Here is a 21,249-nt window from a genome sequence, read left to right as displayed (position 1 = left end):
TCTTTTCATTTATTTGAAAGGCAGAGGCAGAAAGGGCAAGAGATCTTCCACTCACTGGTTCACTCCCCAAATGCCTGCAACAGCCAGGGCTGGGCCAGGAGCCCAAAACTCATCTGGGTCTCCCACATGGGTGGCAGAGACACAAGCCTTTGAGGCATCACCTGCTGCCTCCCAGGATGTGCATTAGCAGGAAGCTGGACCAGAAGCAGAGGATCTGGAACTGAAACCAAGGGAGCCAATGCAGGATCTAAGCATCCCAAGTAGCAGTTTAACTGCTGCACCAAACGCCTGCCCCAAGCATACAAATTTTAACATTATGATGAGTCACAATATAAAGCAAAAAAAAGGAAAGATGACATCGAGATTTCCTACTTTTTACATAAAAAATAAATTCATTCTTTCACTCACATAGTCAACAAATATTTACTTAGCACCTCTCAGGGGTCAGGCACTACGCCAAGCCCTGGAGAGTTAATGATGACAACGTAAACAAACACAGAAAAAGTATTCTGAGAAAATACAGTCCAAAATATTAGCACTGTTCATTAATTCTTCGACTCAGGCAGACTATGAATAATTTATATCTTCCCCTTTAAAATATTCTCTATTATCCAATTCTTCCTTAATGAATATGCATTACCTTTATAATCACAAAAAATGTTAAACCCTTTCAAATCATACAAATTTCTACTAATTAGTAGGAATACAATATCCAAAGCAAATAGTATGCCAATTTGCAAAGCATCACTAATATGAGAGCAAAACCATTTTTGAGAACTCTTATACCTAATACAAGGAAAAACAAGCCTAACATATACAAAAATATTTCAGGATTTCCACAGTGAAATCATTGTGAAAAAGATCCCAGGAAACTGTCCAAGGAAAACACTGACCACAAGATCTATACCACTCTAGTTTTCCACATTGCAGAAGGAAAATTATATCATTCTACTCTGTTTCTTGCTGGAGAAATAATAACAATCTCTATATAACGTGTTTAAAAGACAAATTAATAAATATCACATTTCATCTGCATAATGATTTACAGTTTATAGTTTGCAGAGCACTCTGACCTTGACAATATTTCTGTTTTCTTGTTCCTTTGGATACATTAAAAAACTAAGGAATGAAATGCAGAACGACTCAAAACCCAAAAGCCAAACAAGAGGACTGAGAAGTTTGTCTACATAAAAATCCAAAACTTCTGATAGTAATAAAATAAAAATTCATAAGACAAATATTAAAATGGGACAAACACCTGCAAAACAAATATTCACAAAACATTTTTTCATATTTAGAAAGTCCTAGAAATCAATAGGAAAGAAATCTATGACTCAATAGAAAAACAAATGAAGGATTTAACTAGGTAGTTTACAGAGAACATGAGTGACTCAAACACATGAAACGATGTTTAACCTTAGCATAATTTAAAAAATTAAAATTACTCTGAGGCATCATTTCTATCAGATTGGCAGAAAGTCAAGTTTGATAACAGCAAGGTTTAATATGAACACTGATCCTGGAACCAGAGTGCTTGGTTTGAATTTCTGCTACTTAGTAGCTGCGTGGTTTGGGTAACTCACTTAAATTCTCTATCCCTGAAAAAAAGAGATAATATTAGTACCTATTTCAAAGGAATATTACTAAGAGTAAAAGAGTTGGTCAGCATTGTGGTGCAGCAGGTAAAGCTGCCACCTGCAGCACCAGCAACATTTATGGGTGCCAGTTCATGTCTTGGCTGCTCCGTTTCTGATCCAGCTCTGCTAATGGCTTGGGAAAAGCAGTGGAAGATGGCCCAGGTGTTTGGGCCTCTGCCACTCATGTGGGAGACCTGGAAGAAGCTCCAAGCTCCTGGTTTCAGCCCAGCGCTGGCCACTGCAGCCATCTGGGGAGTGAAACAGTAGAATGATCTCTCTCTCTGACACTCTGTAACTCCAACTTTCAAAATAAATAAAAAATCTACAACAGTACCCATGGGCTGATGTTGTAGCACAGAGGGTTAAAGCCCCAGCCTGCAGTGCCAGTATCCCATATAGGCACTGTTTTAAGTCCCAGCTGCTCCTCTTCCAATCCAGCTCTCTGCTATGGCCTGCGAAAGCAGTGGAAGATGGCCTAGGCCCTTGGGCCCCTGCACGCACATGGGAGACCTGGAGGAAGCTCGTGGCTTCAGATTGGCGCAGCTCCAGCTGCTACGGCCAATTGGGGAGTGAACCAGCAAATGGAAGACCTCTCTCTCTGTCTCTCCTTCTCTCTCTTTGTAACTGACTTTCAAATAAATAAAACTTTAAAAAAAAAAAAAAAAAAAGTACCCATGGCATAAAGCAAGTACTGTGTAAGTATGAGCTATGAAACAGCCAGTATTACTGAGTAAACAGGCAACACATTGAAATAAAACTCCAGGGGCCGGCACTGTGGCACAGCGGGATAAAGCTCTGGCCTGAGGCACCGGCATCCCATATGGGCACCAGTTCTAGTCCTGGCTGATCCTCTTCCAATCCAGCTCTCTGCTGTGGCCTGGGAAAGCAGTGGAAGACGGCCCAAGTCCTTGGGCCCCTGCACTCATGTGGGAAACCCGGAGGAGGCTCCTGGCTCCCAGCTTCGGATTGGCGCAGCTCCAGCCATTGCAGCCATCTAGGGGGTCAACCAGCGGATGGAAGACCTCTCTCTCTGTCTTTACCTCTTTCTGTAACTCTTTCAAATAAATAAAATAAATCTTTTTAAAAAATAGAAAAAAAACTCCAAATAAAGCAATTTAGCAATATATTTCATATTGATAAATGCTTATATCCAATAACTTAGAAACTTTACTTCTGCAATTTTATCCCACAAATCCTCTTTCAAAAATGTAAAATGAGGGGCCAGCATTGTAGCATAGCAGGTAAAGCCACGGCCTGTGATGCCAGCATTCTATGTGAGAGCCTGTTCAAGACCCAGCTGCTCCAATTCCAATCCAGCAGCCCTGGTGGTTGTGGTCATTTAGGGAATGAACCAGCGGATGGAAGATTTCTCTGTGTGTGTGTGTGTGTGTGTGTGTGTCTTCTTCTCTCTATGTAACTTTGACTTTCAAATAAATAAATTTAAAAAAAAAAAAGAAAAATGTCTGAGATGACAAATATGCCAATTACTCTGATCTGATCATTACACATTGTATGGATGTACTGAAATGTCACAAAAACATGTACAATTACTCTATGTAAATTAAAAAATATAAATGTAGTGGTGAGTAGTGTGGCTCAGTGGATTAAGCCACCACTTGGGAAACCTACATCCTATATCGGAGTGCCTAGAATCAAGCCCCACCCCCACTCCCCATTCAGCTTCCTGCTGGGAGACAGTAGATGATGGCTGAAGGACTTAGATTTCTGCCACCCATGTGGGAGATCTGGATGGAGTCCCTGCCTCCTGGCTTCTGGCTGGCTCAGCACCAGCTGCTGCAGACATCTGATGAGTGAACCAGCAGAAGATATCTCTCTCTTTCTCCCTCCCTCTTTCAAATATGTTTATTTTTTAAATGAAGACCCATAATTTACCAAATCACAAAGTATTTGTATTTGATACACCATCCCAAACATTACAGAATAACTTATCATACATCCAGGGCATCAGCTATGTGAAAATCTCACTGTCAATTCACACACACAAACATCTGTACTACCTAGTACTAAATTCTTTTTTTTTTTTTTTTTTTTTTGACAGGCAGAGTGGACAGAGAGAGAGACAGAGAGAGAAAGGTCTTCCTTTGCCGCTGGTTCACCCTCCAATGGCCGCCGCTGCAGCCGGCGCACCGCGCTGATCCTGGCAGGAGCCAGGAGCCAGGTGCTTTTCCTGGTCTCCCATGGGGTGCAGGGCCCAAGCACCTGGGCCATCCTCCACTGCACTCCCTGGCCATAGCAGAGAGCTGGCCTGGAAGAGGGGCAACCGGGACAGAATCCGGCGCCCCAACCGGGACTAGAACCCGGTGTGCCGGCGCCGCAAGGTGGAGGATTAGCCTATTGAGCCACGGCGCCGGCTTAACCTAGTACTAAATTTTAACAAGTGACAAGAAGCTCCAGTCCAACACTGGACCCCTCCTTAGTGATCAGCTCCACCTCAGTTCCTAACATCTACTGTGGCTCCATCTCCTTCTGTCACACTAAGCAACTATGACATCTACACTGATGGTAAAGTCAACATAGTCCCTTAACCTCCCACCACTTCAGTAACATACTTTTCCATTCCTCTTCAATAACTTTGAAATAGTTACACCATTTTTCTGTCTTTACCTTGAAATATTGAACTCTGAACTTTTCAATTATATATGTTTTACAAAATCTGGTCTTTAATCACATTTCTGATTGTCTCCTTCTCCAATTACCCAGCCTTCTTACAGGTTTTACTTCTTATAATCCCCAACTTGAACTTCTCCAAGCACATTTCCCACACTATTCCTAGCAGTATACAGTTGCTCCCTATTTTACCCTTCTGTCTTGTAAATTCTAATTCAGGATCAACCCCCTTCCCCCAACCATCTTCTTTGCCTTTCTACACTTAGATTGTTGGAAAGTATAAAATCCATGCTATTGGGCCACGTTCACAAATGTATCTAAATAACTGGCTCCACATATGGTCATCTATTTTTCTTTTCAATCCTTAATTTATTCCTTTTATTTTACATTAAAAATTCCCATGGTCATAACACTCAAGACAGAAACTCACCATGTATAGGGCAAGCATTTAGCCCAGCAGTTAAGATGCTCATATCCCATATCACAGTACATGGATTCCATACCTGGCTCTGGCTACTGATTCCAACTTCCTACTAATGCAGACCCTCAGAGGCAGCCATGATGGCTCAATTATTTGGACTCCCACCACCCACATGGAAGACCTGGATTGAGTTTCTAGCTCCAATTTGGGTCTCAGTCAGACATGCAGAGAGCAGAGAGTAATCCAGCAGATGGGTTCTCTCCTCTCCTCTCCTCTCCTCTTCTCTCTCTCTCTCTCTCTCAAATACATTTTTTAAAAAGTTTTAAACTTGGGTTTAAAGTTAAACCACTACCTGCAGTGCCAGCATCCCATATGGGCATTGGATGGACTCCAGGCTGCTCCGCTTTGATTCAGCTCCCTGCTAAAGCACCTGGGAAAGTAGTAGAGGATGGCCCGAGTGCTTGGGCCCCTGCAACCATGTAGAGACTCAGAAGAAACTCATGTCTCCTAGATTCAGCTTGGCCCAGCCAAGCTGTTGCAGCTCTCTGGGAAGTGAACCAGCAATTAGAAGACCTCTCTCTCTTTCTCTTCCTAACTTGGCCTTTTTTCCCTTCTATCATGTCATTATCCACCTTGAATTCTATCTTTTTGGTGTCAAAGAATGAAATGCCCAACGTATTTCCCCTCAACCTGGAAAACTCATACTAAAAAGAAACATACATGTGTGCTACAGTGGAAAGAATACAGTTTCACAAGTAAACAGTCCATCTGCCAACAGTCGCTCCAACCGTAAAACAGAAATGCTGACACATAAGCTATAAGATTTTTGTGGTCTATAAAGCATCATGTGGGGACGTACATTTGGTGCAGTGGCTGGGACAACATATCCCAAATCAGAGTGCCTGGGTTTGAGTCCCAGCTCTGCTTCCAATTCCAGCTTCCTGCTGGAACACACTTTAGGAGGCAGCAGGTGATAGATCAAGTACTCGGGTCCCTTACACTCACATGGGAGATTCAGACTGAGTTCCCAGCTCCTACTTTCAGCCTTGCCCAGGCCTGGCTGCTGCGAGTATTTAGGAGTAAACCAGCAGCTTGAAGATCTCTGTCTCTGCCTCTCTGCCTCTCTCTCTCTCTCTCTCTCTCTCTCTCTCTCTCTCTCTCCTCTCTCTCCCCCATATCTCTTTTTCATATAAATATAATGGAAAATAAAACAGCCGTTTTTACAAAAAAATCTTTATGGGTACCTAGTATATAGTATATTCCCAATATACAATAAGTTTCACTACTACCAGGTTTTTACAACCACACTGTTGAAAAAAATAATTTTACTGCCTCCCACTTACTCCTCAATCCATCATGATTTGACTACTGCTACCACTGCCATCATCACAGTATCAAACTGCCTTTCAAAAGCAACAAGTGACCTCCCAATTGCCAAATTCAGTGGTTTCTTCCTGACTCTAATTTTGCTTGACCTCTAGAGCACCTGACACTAACAGTCATCCCCCCTCCCTTCTTGAAACTGTCTTCCTTTGACTCTGTCACAATGCCATTCTGTTCTAGTTCTCATCCCATTCCTTTAACCTCCCTTTTTCAGTGTCTATTACCCCTCAAACAATGGCACTCCTTCTGGTCCATAGCCCTTCTCTTCTTTCAGTATTACCTTCAAAGACTTCAAACATGCGCCATTATGTTCTCTTGAACTTCAAACTTAGGGTTCAGTTCCAACTTTTCTCCCAATTTTCAGACCCCAATTTCGAGCCACCACAGTGGTATCTGGAAAACACCTCAAACTGACTTATTCAAAACTAAATTAATTATTTTCCCTCAACATTCCTTCTTCATGTTCTCTATTCCACTAACCCCACAAATTCAGCTGAGTCAGAAACCCCTCACTAATCTCTCAGGTGTATTCTGAAACCTCCTGGAAGCGCAGGCCATTCATTCTCTTCCTTTTCAAACCGATCACCATCCCAGTTCACTCTCCTCCCTCTCATCAGCCCCCGACTTCCCTCCGTGGGCCTTCTGCCTCTCACTGTCCCCACTTTCAACTCTCCCTGGGCATCTTACAAACCTCTCAACGCTCCTGGGGCCTACAGAATAAAGTCCGCATTCTTTCGCAAGGTTTTCTCAGAGGTATACATGGCTTTTGAATTAGACAAACCTGAGTTTCATTTCCAACTAACTCTGAGCACTGTGAAGGGCAAACGGCAGAGAAGTTGGGGTTGGGGGCGGGGGGCAGTACCTGAGGACGGATTCTGGGAGGGCACAGTGAGTGTCTGCGAAGGGGCAGTGGGTCGGAGGGAAGTCCCGGGAGGGGTCCGGGTCTCCGAGGGAGGCGCGGCACTGAGCCGCGGGCAGACGCCCGGGGGGCGAGGTGGAGCGCTTTGCAGCCCGCGTTTTCCGCGGAATCTCGTGAAGCGAGGAAGGTGCCTGCGAGGAGTCAAGCACCAGATCCCCGACACGCGCGCGGTAACTTCTGATGGGCCGCCGGCCTCTGAGGGGTGCAGACGCCGGGCCCCTGTCCCGGGACCCTGGGGGAAACCAGAAGGGCCGGGGAAAGGGGCCGAGAAGGGAAGTGTCCCCAAGCCGCTGAGAAGAGCCAAAGGTTCGGGTAGGGTGCCAAGGACCCCGAGCGCCAGAGCTCCGGGCCGAGGGGATGTAGCAGCAAGCGCACGCGGGCCAGGATGCCCCAGGTTTGTGCCCCCACGCACTCTCTGGACGTTACCTGAGGCGGGACTGAGCAGCCAGAGGGGTGCCGGCGCGGGCGGGACGGGAAGGCGGCGGCAAGGAGGGCGCATAGTAGCCCTCACAGCTCGGTGGCGGCAGCGGCTCCTTAGCCAGCAGAGGCGGTCGGGGCACCTCGCGCAGAAGCCGGCGACTCGGGGGCACTAGCAGCGGCAGAGAAGGAGGAGGCAACTGCCATGGCCCCGCAGTCGGGGCCGCTCCCCCGCCTCCCTGGCGGGTCCCGGAGGAAGATCCCACCAGCCAGCCCCAAGGAGGCAGCTGGAACCTCCGCTAGGCTCCCGGGCCGCGGGACGACTGAAACACCTCCCCGCGGAGCAGCAGTTCTGGGGGCGGGGCCTCCTTGAGGCACGCCCCCCTCGAGCCCTCGCTCAGAGTAGCCAATCAGTCGTCGATTCTTGATAAAGGGGCTCCTGGTGTTGCCCAATCAGCGTAAGGCATACCACGTGGTACGAGGGTGGGCACAATGGGCGTCCAGAGAAGCCAATCAACAGCCCTAGGCGCCAACTCTGGGGGGGGGACGAAGGGAACCAATAGGAAGGAAGTGGAGGTAAAAACAGAAGAGGCAGTGTGTGCTTGGAAAGGCGGAACAGAGGAGAGAATACACCTGGGGAAACCCAAGTTCTGAAGTCTCTCTGAGGGAGGGACAGTAAACACAAGGTGGATCAATCAAAATGTCAAACACAGAAGCGATAGGTAATTGATAAAGCCGATTGAAAATGGATTAGACCCTTCGCGGCTCTTGAGTTGATAAGTTAAGGAAAAGTCCTATGCGCCGTCCGCCAGGATCTCAGTGAGACTTAAAAACCAAGAGCGATGAGTAAAGACGCTGGCGGAACAATTCATCTAGATTAAGAGATTCGATTCGGTGAAGACGCAGAGGAAGGAACACTTGAGCTGACTTGAAAACAGGATTTTGAAAGAGCTGGGGGGGGGGGGGAATAGAATTCTATCCAACTGTTGGACAGACACATGTCTCCTCATGCTTTCCATATGTCTGGGCGTTCATAATCTCCTCACTTAGCAGACTGCAGTATCAAGAAGGCAAGAGCAGCCAGGGTCGGCGGATTGTGCACCTTACTGCATCAACACTCCCTCAGATTAGAGACCTCCTTTTAGACATCTTCAGGCTTCCCTTCTCCTGGAAGAGGGGAGTCTCGATAGATGAGTGAGATCTAAACAATCGGAGTATAGGTGGTATACATTTCTGATGGCAATAAAGTGCATGAAAGATATATGTGTTAGGAGATAAGGCAGAGAGAAGAGGCTAAACATGGGTTGGGCTCAAATGCCAGACATGTCCCTTTTTTTTCATGCTGCGATAGCTATTCTCGAGTGGGAGCATAACCTAAACAGTGTACTGGTTCAGGAAGATTAATCAGTAGTTCACAGGATTTCTGAAGGGAGAAAAGATCACCCCAGTCCTGTCCCCTGACCCAAAGCCCTTTTGGTATCATTTTTCTAGCAACAAATCATGTGCTGCCACCTGGTGACAGTTTAAATACCACTGTTCCACATTACTATTTAATATTGCTGTTATGAAAACCCTGGCAATCCTTATAAAGTGGGTGATAAATAAATACAGCACTGGTAGCAACCAGAATTGGACGATGCCACCATGCCAGTGGTATCAGATGTCCAGCGAAAGATATAAAAACAGGAGTGCCAGGGGCCGGCACTGTGACACAGCAGGTTAAGCCACTGTCTGGGACACCATCATCCCATATCAGTGCCAGTTTGAGCCCCAGCTGCCCCACTTCCAATCCAGCTCCCTGTTAATGCACCTAGGAGAGCAGCATAGGATGGCCCAAGTGCTTGGTTCCCTGCACCCACACATAGACCCAAAAAAAGCTCCAGGCTCCTGGCTTCGGTATAGCACAGCCCTAGTCATTTGTTGCAGCAATCTGTGGAGTGGACCAGCAGATGGAAGATCTCTTTCTCTCTCTCCCTTTCAAATAAATAACAAGTAAATCTTCTTTAAGATTTGTTTATTTATGTGAAAGGCAGAGTTACACAGAGAGAGAAGGAGAGGCAGAGAGAGAGAGAGAGAGAGAGAGAGAGAGGTCTTCCATCCACTGGTTCACTCCCCAGTTGGCCACAACAGCTGGAGCTGTGCTGATCCAAAGCCAGGAGCTTCTTCCGGGTCTCCCACACAGGTGCAGGGGCCCAAGAACTTAGGCCATCTTCTACTGCTTTCCAAGGCCACAGCAGAGAGCTGGATCAGAAGTGGAGCAGCCAGGACTCAAACTGGCGCCCATATGGGATGCCAGCACTGCAGGCACTGGCTTTACCCACTACACCACAGCGCCGGTCCCAAGTAACTTAAAAAAAAAAAAAAAAGTGCCTTCTGATCTCTACTCTCAGCAGTTTCCCAAAGCTGAGGGAACAGGAGGATTTTCATACAGCTATTCAGGTGTCAAAGCCCCCCCACCCCACCCCATGTGCTTTCTACTAATGAATTCAGGGCCTCCTCCACAACTAAAGGTAGTTACTGCCCATTCAACTCAACCTTTTACTACACTTTTATATCAGATAACTGTCTCCTCTCTCCAGCTAGACTGAGTTCAGATTTGGTACCTTTACCTGAGCCCAATGCAAGCGTTAGTGCTGGGCAAATGCATACTTGGACTGCTTTTTTTTTTTTTTTTTTTAATTTATTTATTTGAAAGGCAGAGTTACAGAGAGGCAGAGGCAGAGAAAGAGAATCTTCCATCCACAGGTTCACTCCCCAAATGGCCACAACAGCTGGAGTATAGCCAATCTGATGCCAGGAGTCAGGAGCTTCTTCAGGGTTTCCCATGTGGGTGCAGGGGCCCAAGGCCTTGGGCCATCTTCCACTGCTTTCCCAGACCATAGCAGAGAGCTGGATTGGAAGTGGAGCAGTCAGGACTTGAACCAGCACCCATATTGGATGCCAGCACTGCAGGCGGCGGCTTTACCTGCTACATCATAGCCCCAGAACTGCTTTTAATAAGCATCCACTTGGCTATCTTATAACTGTATTCAGCAGTAAAAGAGGCCTATGAGGGCTCAATGAGATGCTGATGTTTCCAAGAAAACCCTGGATGGACTATCTAGAACATATGCCTGGGTAAGGAGAAAGTAAAGCTCCCCTTAATCACCTAGGAAGATAAACTCTCCGGAGAGAAATCAAGTGGTGGAAGGATTGGAACCATTAGCCACAAGGTTGTTTTTTTTTTTTTTAATTAAATACAATAGAAAATATCAGAATGTATCATTCCAAGAAAGAATAAGTACTGAGACATAAAATTTTTGTTTCAGTTAATAAAATACATACATATAGTTATTAGGTTGCAAAAACTTCTGATAGACACTAGATTAGAGGTAGAGACTGAGGGGCCGGCACTGTGGCACAGTGGGTTAACGCCCTGGCCTGAAGCACCGGCATCCCATATGAGTGCTGGTCCAAGTCCTGGCTGCTCCACTTCCCATCCAGCTCTCTGCTGGGAAAGCAGTGGAGGATGGCCCAGGTCCTTGGGCCCCCGCACCCGCGTATAAGACCAGGAAGAGGCTCCTGGCTCCTGGCTTCAGATCAGTGCAGCTCCGGCCATTGCAGCCATTTGGGGAGTGAACCATTAAACGGAAGACTCTCTCTCTCTCTCTCTCTCTCTCTCTCTGCCTCTCCTCTCTCTGTGTAACTCTTACTTTCAAATAAATAAATAAATCTTAAAAAGAAATAGAGGTGGAGACTGAAAGCAGAGACCAAGGAGAAGGCTGTTGCAGAAAAGCAGGCTGGGGTGACAGGGATGAGCTGTGGAGAGGCTGATGTGAGCTAGAGATGAGGAAAGGAAGCCCCCTACCGTCAGGTCCAGAGCCCACCAGAATGTCTCACCCTCACCTACATCCCCACAGCACCACTGCCTGAGAGCAGTATCCTACCTACTCATCAGAACAGGAGCTCCCACCTCTTTCCAACTACAACTGAGCTTGTACTCAGAAAGTATAGCTATAATGTCCATGAACTTGAATTTCAGAGGTAGATGTCACAGGAAACAGTCAAGTAACAGGAGGCAGAACTGAGTCTATGCCATGTGGGGGCTGAGTCACAGAAAACACATGAGGGAGGGGTAAGCCATTTTATTGCAGCTGGGGAGTAGACAGGCAGTACAGTGCAAAGCCCCAATAGAAAAGGCAGGCACCTGCTAGAGGTGGCCCAGAAACAGGGTCTTGGAGGGGAGGGTGGACATGGAAGGCTTCATTCCACTACTCTTCTAAATCCTTACAGGTCACTCAGGAGCATCTTAGGGTCCTGAAGGAATGGGTCCTCTTGCTCAAGACTCAGGCCATGGTGCTGAAAGCAGCTGGGCTCCAGGTTAGGAAGGGTGCTCCCTGGGAGAACTAAAGAAGGGAAAGAGAAAAGAAAACCAAGCATCAGCGAGCACTGTGAAATGTACAGAGCTAGGCCTTGGGCCTTTCTGGTAGGGAAGGACACACAAACCTTGACTTGGAAGAAGCAGCAGCAGAGGTTGATAGATTCACAAAGAAGGAGGCAGAGACTCCATTCTACCCAGTTGTCATCCACCCATTCAGAGTCAGCCTCCCCCAGAACTGGGATCCCTGCCTTTACCCGTAACTAGCTTCTTTAAAAGTTTCCAGCTACCATTACCACCTGGAAGATTGACTTCAGAGCTATATGAAGAAAGAGACATGGCGAAGGTGGTGGCAAAGGGCAGCTTACACTGAAGGACATCATCAGAGGTCCTGGAAAAGGGAACACAATCAGAGTCACAGGTGGTGCTGACGGTACAAGAGGCCCTCCCAGCACAGTACTGTCCTCCTTCCTGAGGCTAGGACTCCAGTCTCTTCTCCTTTAATCCTTTAAAACTATAAAGATACCTCAGTGACTCTGAACAATGCCCAGTGCTGCCATTATGAGCTATAATCTACACACTCATCCCACCCCTGGAAGCCCAGGTCAAATTTAGCATTAACTGAACTTTGGTAGCCAGTGCCTCATCTCTGTCAGTCAAAACCCCTCCACTGGCACAGCACCCGCATCCCCTGACCTGAGGAAGTTGTGCTCCCGCCGGGCATCCTGGACCTCTGTCATGGCAACCTCCAGGGCGTGACCCTTGTGGCCACTTTGCAGCTGCTCCAACATCTGCCAGATCATGGGCCCATGTTGAACCAAACCTCTCCCTCTGCAGGAGGAAACCCCCTCCCCATGATTGGCCTCCCAGGACACCTAGAACCCTCAAGTGGGCAAGGACAGCTTCTTATGGCCTGAAGTGGAGTAATTAGAAAGAGATATGAAGAAAAGCAGAGTACACACAAGGAAGAGGGAAATAAAGATGGGGAGAGAGTGTTCTGGCCTGCTCGCAGAAAGGGGTAGATAGAGAAGGGAAGGGGCCTCAGTGGGGAAGTACATAGAGAAGATCTGGTCCTGGTCCTACCTTCCAGCTACGGGCCTGAGCCTGCCGCCCCTCAGCTACCTGTTTCAGGAGCAGCTCCTGGTGCTGGCCTACAGATGAGAGCAAACTTAAGTGGCTGCTCCCTGACTTCTTTTCTTCTTCCTTCCTGCCTGAGGACCTTATGCTGAAGACAAAGACAGAAGCATTCTGGTCCAGCTGCGGGAAGCTTCCAGGCTGACTGGAGAGACTAAATTCACACTATGAGAGGCAAAGAGCAAGACGAAATACTTGGCCAGACTTCTCAGTAGCTCAAGCAGTCAGTGCTATGGCAACTTCCTGGGAGAGCAAGAAGACTTTCCAGAAAACAGGACAGGGAGCACATACTCACCCCCAGTCTGTTACTTACTCAGCTGGTCCCGCAGTAACTTCAGTTCCTCCCGCAGAATCTCTGACTCCTCCCACAACAGTTGCCGCCTGCAGTGTTAGCGTAGAGTCGGTCAGCAAGCCCAGAGTGAGGAAGAAAATGCCCTCCTAGAATGCCAAGAGTTCAGAAGCCTGGAGAAAGCGAGACCTTACTCATCACTTACTCAGACTGCAGCTCCTGGTGAAGCCCTCTGATCTGACTGCCCTTTCCTGGTCCTGCTTGGCCTTGGGCTTGGGCCTGCTCTTGTACCTGGCTCCGAAGGCCCTGCAGGTCCCTTCTCAGTATCTCCAAGCGTTGGTCCAGGGAAAGAGTCCTGTCTTCTGGCCCCCCCTGCAGCAACTTCAGTGATGCTACAGCGGGACAAGTTGGGGGTCAGCCCGTCTGAGTTTCACACATGAGCCCACTTTAGTTACAAATCAAGAAACACGCGTACACACAGCAAAAGTGTGTGGACACATACAAAACTGGGTGAATGATGTGAACAGCTTGTCAGATACCTTCCAGGGCACTGATCTTGTATTTCTGCTGTTCTCGCTCTTGCAGCAGACCCTGTACAGACTGCCTTAGTGCTTCGGTCACCTACAAAGGTAGAAAAAAACACACGAGCTCCTGTATAAGAGGCCTTCCCAACCCCTACTATTCTTGTCTCACACAAACACCATATAGCACACAGGAGTTCAAGCCTCACCTGAGCCTGAGACTGCAGCTGGGATCGAAGAAGAGTAATTTCATCCCAGAGAGAGGGTGGACGGTAGGTCCCAGTGCAGCTCCTCCTCTCTGAGACACTGGGAGTCTCCAGAGCCCAAGGGTGTCGAGCTAGCACTTCTGACTGGGGAGGCAAGTGAAGAGGGGAAATCCAGGTCCCAGCCAGGTCCCCTGCTGGGGGAATAAGAAAGGGACAAATGCAGAGTCCAGTGGGGGGTCGGGGAGAGAGAGTTCAGGAAAGGAAACAGTTGGAAGAAGGCAGATTTTGGAAAGGCTGGGAGAATACTTCCCTGCAGTGGTGACTTCAAGGGGATACAGCCGCTGCTACAAAAGAAAGTTACACCGGCCAAGTCTGAGAGTGCAGTATCCTGCCCCACCCCGCCACACACAGCCTGGGGCCTAGAGCACCCCTCACCTTAATCCGGGCCACATTTCTATCAGTTGCATTGAGAAGCACATCAAGCTGCTCAGACCAACTCAAGCTCTGGCTCATATCCTGGTGGCGGGAGTCTGGCTCCCTTGGCGTCTTGTGCCGTTGCTCTACCAAGGTACAACCCAGGAAAGGCCACCACGTTAGATCGAAAGAGGGGAGTGGGGATGCAGTATTGGAGTAGGGGTGCAATATCAGACCAAACTACGTCTCTGGGACTAAGCAAGGGCGGGGCGCTCCTGAGGAACTGGAGGAAAGTGAGATACTCTGATATATAATTTTTTTTTTTTTACAGGCAGAGTGGACAGTGAGAGAGAGAGACAGAGAGAAAGGTCTTCCTTTGCCGTTGGTTCACCCTCCAATGGCCGCCGCGGCCGGCGCACCGTGCTGATCCGATGGCAGGAGCCAGGTACTTATCCTGGTCTCTCATGGGGTGCAGGGCCCAAGGACTTAGGCCATCCTCCACTGCACTCCCTGCAGGCCTTTGTTTAGATTAATCTTCAACTGTGTTCCCATAAGGAGGATTCATTAGAAAATTCCATTTGTACAGCTCACTGACATGGTTAGCGCTTGGCCATCTGGCTTCAGTGCTCTCTTTCTTGTACCTTGATAAGCACGTCTGGTAGCTGTAAGACCTCTCTGTAACTCCCTTTGTCAAATTGATGCTGATTCCTGTGAAATTATTCCTTTGAACTATGTTGTAAGATGACCCCTGCTTACCCTCGACTGTTACAATCCTTGTCTTATACTATATAAGCTACCTCCTTCTCCAATAAAGTGAGACCTTGATCAGAATATTGTCTTGGTCTCCCTTCTGTGTCTGGTTTGTCTCTCCATTCAGGCCTGCCCTCCTCGTGTCCTAGTTGATTACCCCGCGGCCGGCCGGGGCAAGGTGGGATCTGAATGCGCCGAATCTTGGTGGAGACCGTCCCTGATCCAGGATACGCGCCCCACCGTGCCAAATCAATGCCTGCTACTATTGCCGGCGGCTGGGTTCAAACTCTCCAGAAGTTCGACTTCAGACTGGCTACCGCACAGCCACCTGGGAAACTGAGTTCGTCTCTTGCGGTGACAACTGGCGACGGAGGCGGCAGAACTACGTCTCCCTGGAAGCTACCATGGCACGCACACCCCCACCGTGAAGCTTGCCGGGAAATCGAGTCTTCGTGATTCTGTAGGGGTTGACTCCAAGGACCTAACAAACTACGTATCCCAAGATGCATTGCGAAGAACCAACAGGCTTCCGCTGCTGGGCCTGGTGGTTCCTGGGAAATGGAGTCCAAGCCGTCTTGAAACACAACGGCCCCTTTATCCTTGAGACTCCATTCCCCAGCAATCTCAGCGTGCAGCGTGTGTTATGGAGCCGCATGTCGCAGAACTGCAGCAGAAGGTTGAGGACACGTTGTGTCCTTTTGGCTTCGAGGTTTATCCCTTCCAGGTTGGTTTATCCCTCCTGCAGTTAGAGGGTGAGGTGTATATGATTGGGCTTGGTGCAAACGGCGTGAGAGCCCGGGAGCCTCACCGAGATCCTCCGGCCCGCTGTCCATCTGGCTGCTGGGACGGGGTGTCAATGGGTATTTGGGTTAAAAATGTAGAGAAACGGTCGCATGTTTGTCCTTTTACCCCATTGAATGCCAGATTGATGAATAGAGGCGCTTTATAATCCTGTAACCTGTGCGACGTTATCACCTACATAGTTTACAGGGAAAAGGGACCCGTTGGGGAGAATCACCTTGGAAGCTTCCCCAAGGAGTTAGGAGAGGGCAAGGCTTAGAAGGTTTGCGTGGCTATGATTTATTTCAGCTGGGAAGGGAAGGGCAAGAAAACAAGAAAACAATTGGCTGGTTTGTTCCATCTACCAACAGAAGGATAATTCACAATGTTGCTAATCATCAGTGCTGACTGGTTGCAGAAACTGCACCCGCCTGGCACAGAAGTCTCCGCGCTTCCCTCCCCCCTCACTCCCCACTCCCGTGCCTTTACTTAGGACCGTCTGCCCCACATCAGTGCCCCCTGCACTGAGAAGTGTACTTAAGACACAAATTAAATTAACTGGGCTTGAGACTGTTTGTCTGATGCTGAGAGCCCACTTCCCACTTTTTCCATTGAGTAGCTCACAGCAGTGCTGGGAAGTAGAGAGGGAAAAATAGGTTGGGTCTACCTTGAGAGAGGACTTGCCAGAAAAAAAAAAAAAAATTGAGCTATGAATGAAAAGATAGATTGGAAGGAAGGAGGATTATGTACATCTGAAATATCAAGAACAACTTGAAAAAATGTTTAGGAGAAGTGGTGGCACCCCCACCCCCACCTCCCCGCATCCCCCGACCACCACCTTGCTTCTCCTGGATACCCCTCCACAGCACCTACCCTTATCACACAGTCAGTCAATAAAGCTTTCCTCTGAGCAAAAAAAAAAAAAAAAAGAAGAAGAAGAAGAAGAAGTGGTGCATGACAGGTGTGAAGGAAATGACTGACAAGTCAGGCAGACCTGGGTAATGGGAACTGTTGTACTGAACGGAGCCCGCTGCAACCCTGCTAAGGCCTGAATCTCCCAAATCTGCTTCCTTCCATCTCACTGATTCATCTATGCCCTGGTCCAGACCACCATTTCTCATTTGGATTACTCCAATAAACTTTGCTGTTACCTCACCTCCAATCCATGCATCACACTGCAGCCAGATAGTTAAATCTTCAGTGGCTCCTCATTGTCACCAAATTAGATCCACTAGCACTGAAGGCCAGTCACAGTCTCACTCCTACTATTTCTCCAGCCTTCTCCCTTCTCCCATATGCAGAACCTTCACTCCCACCAAACTAGACAATTTGCCCTTCCCTAAATGTGCACAGTGCTTTTCTGCCTATGCCTTTGCTTATGCTATGACCTCTATTTAAGACACATAACAGGAGTGGGCGTTTGGTGCAGCAGTTAAGGCACCTCTTGGGATGCCTACATCCCATATTGGAATGCCTGGTTAAAAAATCCCAGCTCTTCTAATATGCTCCCTGGAGGCATTTCAAGTACTTGGGCCAGTGCCACCTATGTTGGGGACCTGGATGAAGTTCTAGGCTCCTGCCTTCAGCCTCGCCCAACCCAGACTGTTGTAGGCACTTGGGGAATGAACCAATGGATGGAGGATCTCTCTCTCTCTCCCTCTCTCTCTCTCAGCCTTTCAAGAAAAAAAAAAAAAATGGAAATTACAACACACCCACCAGATTCTCCCTTTCCACATCAACCTTCAGTTTTCCTTACCAGCCTTTGGGACTCAACTCCCAAGAAAGCCTTTTCAGAAGACCCTCATCCAGCAGTGTACTGCACTGATCACAGTACAATTTCTGTTATGAGTTGTGCAGGAACTCTGCCTCTCTATTCTAAAACTGTCAAATTCAGATGAGTTCCCCGTAAACATGCATCACAAAGCATCAGTGAAAATTTATTGAACAGTGAGATGGAAACTGAGATAAGATACATGTGGCCTGAATACCAGGCTAAGGTATGAGCCTGGCTTAGGCCTAAGCTAACCCTCCAGCCTGGCCTGAACTTTCTATCTATTCCAGGTGGCGTGGTACAATGAACTACTGCCTCCAGCCTTCCACTTGCCCCTGCCAGGACCTACTCTGGCCTTCCTAGTACTCAGCACGCCTGCCATGTTTGACCAGGCCCTCAAGCCCTTTTTGCAGAGCTGCCACCTCCAACCACTGACAGACCCCGTGGACCAGTGTGTGGCCTACCACCTGAGTCGTGTTAAACAGGTGAGCAAAACAACTTTTCCCCAGCTTCCAGATCTCCAGTTGCTTTCAGTTCATCAAAGCTCAATGCAGGGTCTAGAACTAGAGCTAAGAGCCGCTCCTTCATAGGTGAAAAGATACCCTAATGTCAGCCTTGATATTCTGAACTCTACCCCAACTCTGCTTCCTTTGCAGACCCCCAGTCTGAAATCAGTCTTTTTTTTTTTTTTTTTTTTTTTTTTTTTTTTTTTTTGACAGGCAGAGTGGACAGTGAGAGACAGAAAGGTCTTCCTTTGCCGTTGGTTCTCCCTCCAATGGCCTCCGCGGCCGGCGCGCTGTGGCCGGCGCACCGCGCTCATCTGATGGCAGGAGCCAGGAGCCAGGTGCTTTTCCTGGTCTCCCATGGGGTGCAGGGCCCAAGCACCTGGGCCATCCTCCACTGTACTCCCTGGCCACAGCAGAGGGCTGGCCTGGAAGAGGGGCAACCGGGACAGAATCCGACACCCCGACCGGGACTAGAACCCGGTGTGCCGGCGCCGCTAGGCGGAGGATTAGCCTAGTGAGCCGCGGCGCCGGCCTGAAATCAGTCTTACCCTACACAGATGAGCAAACTTACGAAACCCAAACCATTCTTCTCTTGGTCTTCTGGCTGAATGAGTCCAACATCTTCCAGGCATTACTCACCTGCTAGTTTTCTGCTATCCATGGAAGCCTTTTAGGACGGACGGAAGTGTTTCCCTCCAGCAAACTCAGATACACATAAATAAGTGCACCACACGTTGTGTCTCCCGAGAGTTAGGCCTTGTCTTCCTCCACACTAGAACACTGGAGGAAAGAGCCAAACCACCCCTCATACTGGAGGTTTCTGAGCAAGACTGCCTATTTCCCTTCAAGCAGAGGCCCTCTTGGAAAGAACTTGTAACTTTCACAATGAAAGAAATGACCCAGGTTATGCTTTCCCTTCAAACAGGACTTCTGACGGCAGGACCTTAACAAATTCATGACTCCCCTCATGCTGACAGGAGCCTCTTTCTCTCTGTCCCAGAGCCTCCCAGAGCTGCAGATAGAAGTCATTGCTGACTATGAGGTACACCCCAACCGGCGTCCCAAGATTCTGGCCCAGACAGCGGCCCACGTGGCAGGGGCTGCCTACTACTACCAACGACAAGATGTGGAGGATGACCCCTGGGGAAACCAGGTCAGAGGGCAAGTGTGAATGAGGGGGCTGCGGGGAAATGGTAAAATCCTCCAACATGTCCCTATTAGGGCTCACATTCCTTTGGCTTCCCTGGGTGACAACCCAGACGGCTATGTCCTAGGTAGGGGACTGGCCCCATCATATGCTTTCTGGAATTTTCCTGGGGATACATCAGGTCAGAAAACCTGGTCTATTCTGTCTTACAGGGCTCGGGCTGGAGAGAGTAAAGCAGTGATCAGGAGACCTGTGATGAGACTGGAAGTTGAGGCTCAGCCTAAGGGACCTTTCCTCATGCTTAGAAGGAGTGTTCAAGAGTGGGCATCTGGTGCAGGGGTTAAAATGCTGTTTGGGATACTCACATCCCATACCAGAGTGCCTGGGTTCAAGTCCTGGCTTTGCTTCCAGTTAGCTTCCCTGGGAGATAGCAAGTAATGACTCAGTATTACTTGTGTCCCTGATACCCATGTGGGAAACCTGGATTGAGTTTCTAACTCCTGGCTTCATCCTGAGCCAGCCACAGCTGTTGTAGGCACTTAAGGGAGTGAACTAGCAGATGGGAGATCCCTCTCCCTGCCTTTCGAAGAGGTTGTCCTGAGAGAGGCTAATGTGTGGAATCAGTCCATTGAGTAGAAGTGATGGTGTTGCCACGGTGACTCCCCTGACCTTTCCTGTATCCTCTTCCCAGCACATATCGGGTGTATGCATACACCCCCAGTTTGGGGGCTGGTTTGCTATCCGAGCGGTGGTGCTGCTGCCAGGGATAGAGGTGCCGGACCTGCCACCCAGAAAGCCCCCCGACTGTGTGCCTACAAGAGCTGACCGCATTGCCCTGCTTGAAGGCTTCAATTTCCGTTGGCGTGACTGGACTTACCGGGATGCTGTGACCCCACAGGAGCGCTACTCAGAGGAGCAGAAGGCCTACTTCTCCACCCCACCAGCCCAACGCTTGGCCCTGTTGGGCTTGGCCCAGCCCTCAGAACCTAGGCCCTCATCCCCTGGGCTTTCCTTTACTACAGTCAACTGCAAGAAGCCTCAGAATCCTGGCAGAGCCCGGAGCTGGCTCAGCCCGAGAGTCTCACCACCTGAATCCCCTGGCCCTTGACAGCTTACTCTCTGCAGAATCCTTATTTATACTGGCACTTACCAAGACTTAAGAGTTTATTCTGGGTACGAGATGACCACTTCTGGTACTAAGTCTTCAATGTGGTCACCAAGGCTTGATCAGGGCTGACATTGTGGTGCAGCAAGCAGGTTAAACTACCACATTCCAAATGGGTGCCAGTTGTGTCCCAGTTGCACCAATTCCAATCCAGCTCCCTAATGCTTGTGGTACAGCAGAGGATGGTACAAGTATTTGGGCCCCTGTCACCCACGTGGGAGACCCAGTTGAAGCTCCTGGCCCAGCCTTGGCCATTGTGGCCATTTGGGGAGCAAACAGATGGAAGCACTCTCTGTAACTCCCTTTCAAATAAATCTTTAAAAGAAAAGCTTATCAAGTGGTTGATGTGATGGAGTAGGTTGAACTGCTGCTTTTTGACCCTGGCATCTCTTAGCTCAGTGCCAGTTTGTGTCCCGGTTCCTCCACTTCAGATCCAGCTTCCAGGCCCCTGCTACTTGCGAGAGACCAGAATGGAGTTCCTGGCTCTGGCCTGCCCCAACCCTGGCCATTGCAGCCATTTCTGGAGTGAGCCAGAAAATGGAGTATCTGTTCTTTCTGTGGTTCTTCAAAGTACTTTAAAAAACAAACAAAAAAAAAAAAAAAAAAGGAAGGAAAATGGGCCACTGCCATCGCATAGCAGGTACAGCCACCACCTACACTGCTGTATAGGCTCCAGTTCAAGTCCCCCATTGCTCCATTTGCTCCATTTCCAATCCAGCTCTCTGCTATGGCCCCTGCACCCACATGGAAGACCTAGAAGAAGCCCCTGGCTTCAAATCAGCTCAAGCCATTGCAGCCATCTGG

General features: G+C 48.6%; 3 protein-coding genes across 21 annotated transcripts in view; 1 reads left to right on the top strand and 2 right to left on the bottom strand.

Annotated features, from left to right (window-relative positions):
• Positions 1-7,759, bottom strand: part of TESK2 (testis associated actin remodelling kinase 2) — a 163,070-nt gene extending 155,311 nt beyond the window's left edge. For 2 of the 5 annotated variants that reach the window (XM_051857852.2, XM_051857856.2), the window contains exon 1: positions 7,415-7,750. The gene's annotated coding sequence lies outside the window, so the exon portion shown is untranslated. Of the gene's footprint in view, positions 1-7,414 lie in introns of all 5 variants that reach the window. The other 3 variants (XM_051857854.2, XM_070078581.1, XM_051857853.2) reach the window with 3 other exon arrangements.
• Positions 7,760-11,513: 3,754 nt separating this feature from the next.
• On the bottom strand, positions 11,514-15,569 carry CCDC163 (CCDC163 homolog). Of its 15 annotated transcripts, none has more exons than XR_007923651.2 (11): positions 15,124-15,555; positions 14,348-14,472; positions 14,226-14,256; positions 13,916-14,109; positions 13,725-13,806; positions 13,477-13,577; positions 13,210-13,334; positions 12,846-12,987; positions 12,459-12,553; positions 11,891-12,153; positions 11,514-11,790 (listed from the first exon to the last, which is right to left on the bottom strand). XR_007923651.2 is itself a non-coding variant. In XM_051856543.2 (11 exons), exons 2-11 carry the CDS (start codon positions 14,423-14,425, stop codon positions 11,672-11,674), a joined length of 951 nt encoding a protein of 316 aa, XP_051712503.1. In that variant the 5' UTR covers positions 14,426-14,472; positions 15,124-15,569; the 3' UTR covers positions 11,514-11,671. The 15 variants fall into 15 exon arrangements, 13 of the variants coding, with proteins under 13 accessions (XP_051712503.1, XP_051712501.1, XP_051712499.1 ...); XR_011390738.1 differs by having other exon boundaries at positions 12,846-12,913; positions 13,210-13,277; positions 13,391-13,577; positions 15,124-15,536; XM_051856543.2 differs by having other exon boundaries at positions 12,131-12,153; positions 12,885-12,987; positions 15,124-15,569.
• A 34-nt stretch (positions 15,570-15,603) lies between these two features.
• On the top strand, positions 15,604-20,773 carry MMACHC (metabolism of cobalamin associated C). The gene is made up of 4 exons (XM_002715139.5): positions 15,604-15,800; positions 17,918-18,112; positions 19,134-19,286; positions 19,972-20,773. The coding sequence occupies exons 1-4, from the start codon at positions 15,720-15,722 to the stop codon at positions 20,386-20,388; spliced, it is 846 nt and encodes a 281-aa protein (XP_002715185.1). The 5' UTR covers positions 15,604-15,719; the 3' UTR covers positions 20,389-20,773.
• Positions 20,774-21,249: the final 476 nt, after the last annotated feature.

Source organism: Oryctolagus cuniculus, chromosome 7, assembly GCF_964237555.1.
Source record: "Oryctolagus cuniculus chromosome 7, mOryCun1.1, whole genome shotgun sequence".
NCBI lineage: Eukaryota > Metazoa > Chordata > Mammalia > Lagomorpha > Leporidae > Oryctolagus > Oryctolagus cuniculus.
Note: the sequence above shows the minus strand (reverse complement) of the source record. Positions and strands in the feature narration are given on the sequence as shown.

Bases quoted from the DNA above. Each gene is read 5' to 3' on its own strand.
- CCDC163 (XM_051856534.2), bottom strand. From the start codon at position 14,425: ATGAGCCAGAGCTTGAGTTGGTCTGAGCAGCTTGATGTGCTTCTCAAT. The intron at 13,578-13,724 runs GTATCTGACAAG...GTCCCGCTGTAG, and splicing joins CAAGATCAGTGCCCTGGAAG to CATCACTGAAGTTGCTGCAG. The intron at 12,154-12,458 runs GTCAGGGGATGC...TCCCTTTTCCAG, and splicing joins CGGGAGCACAACTTCCTCAG to GACCTCTGATGATGTCCTTC.
- MMACHC (XM_002715139.5), top strand. From the start codon at position 15,720: ATGGAGCCGCATGTCGCAGAACTGCAGCAGAAGGTTGAGGACACGTTG. The intron at 15,801-17,917 runs GTTGGTTTATCC...TATCTATTCCAG, and splicing joins TCGAGGTTTATCCCTTCCAG to GTGGCGTGGTACAATGAACT. The intron at 18,113-19,133 runs GTGAGCAAAACA...TCTCTGTCCCAG, and splicing joins ACCTGAGTCGTGTTAAACAG to AGCCTCCCAGAGCTGCAGAT.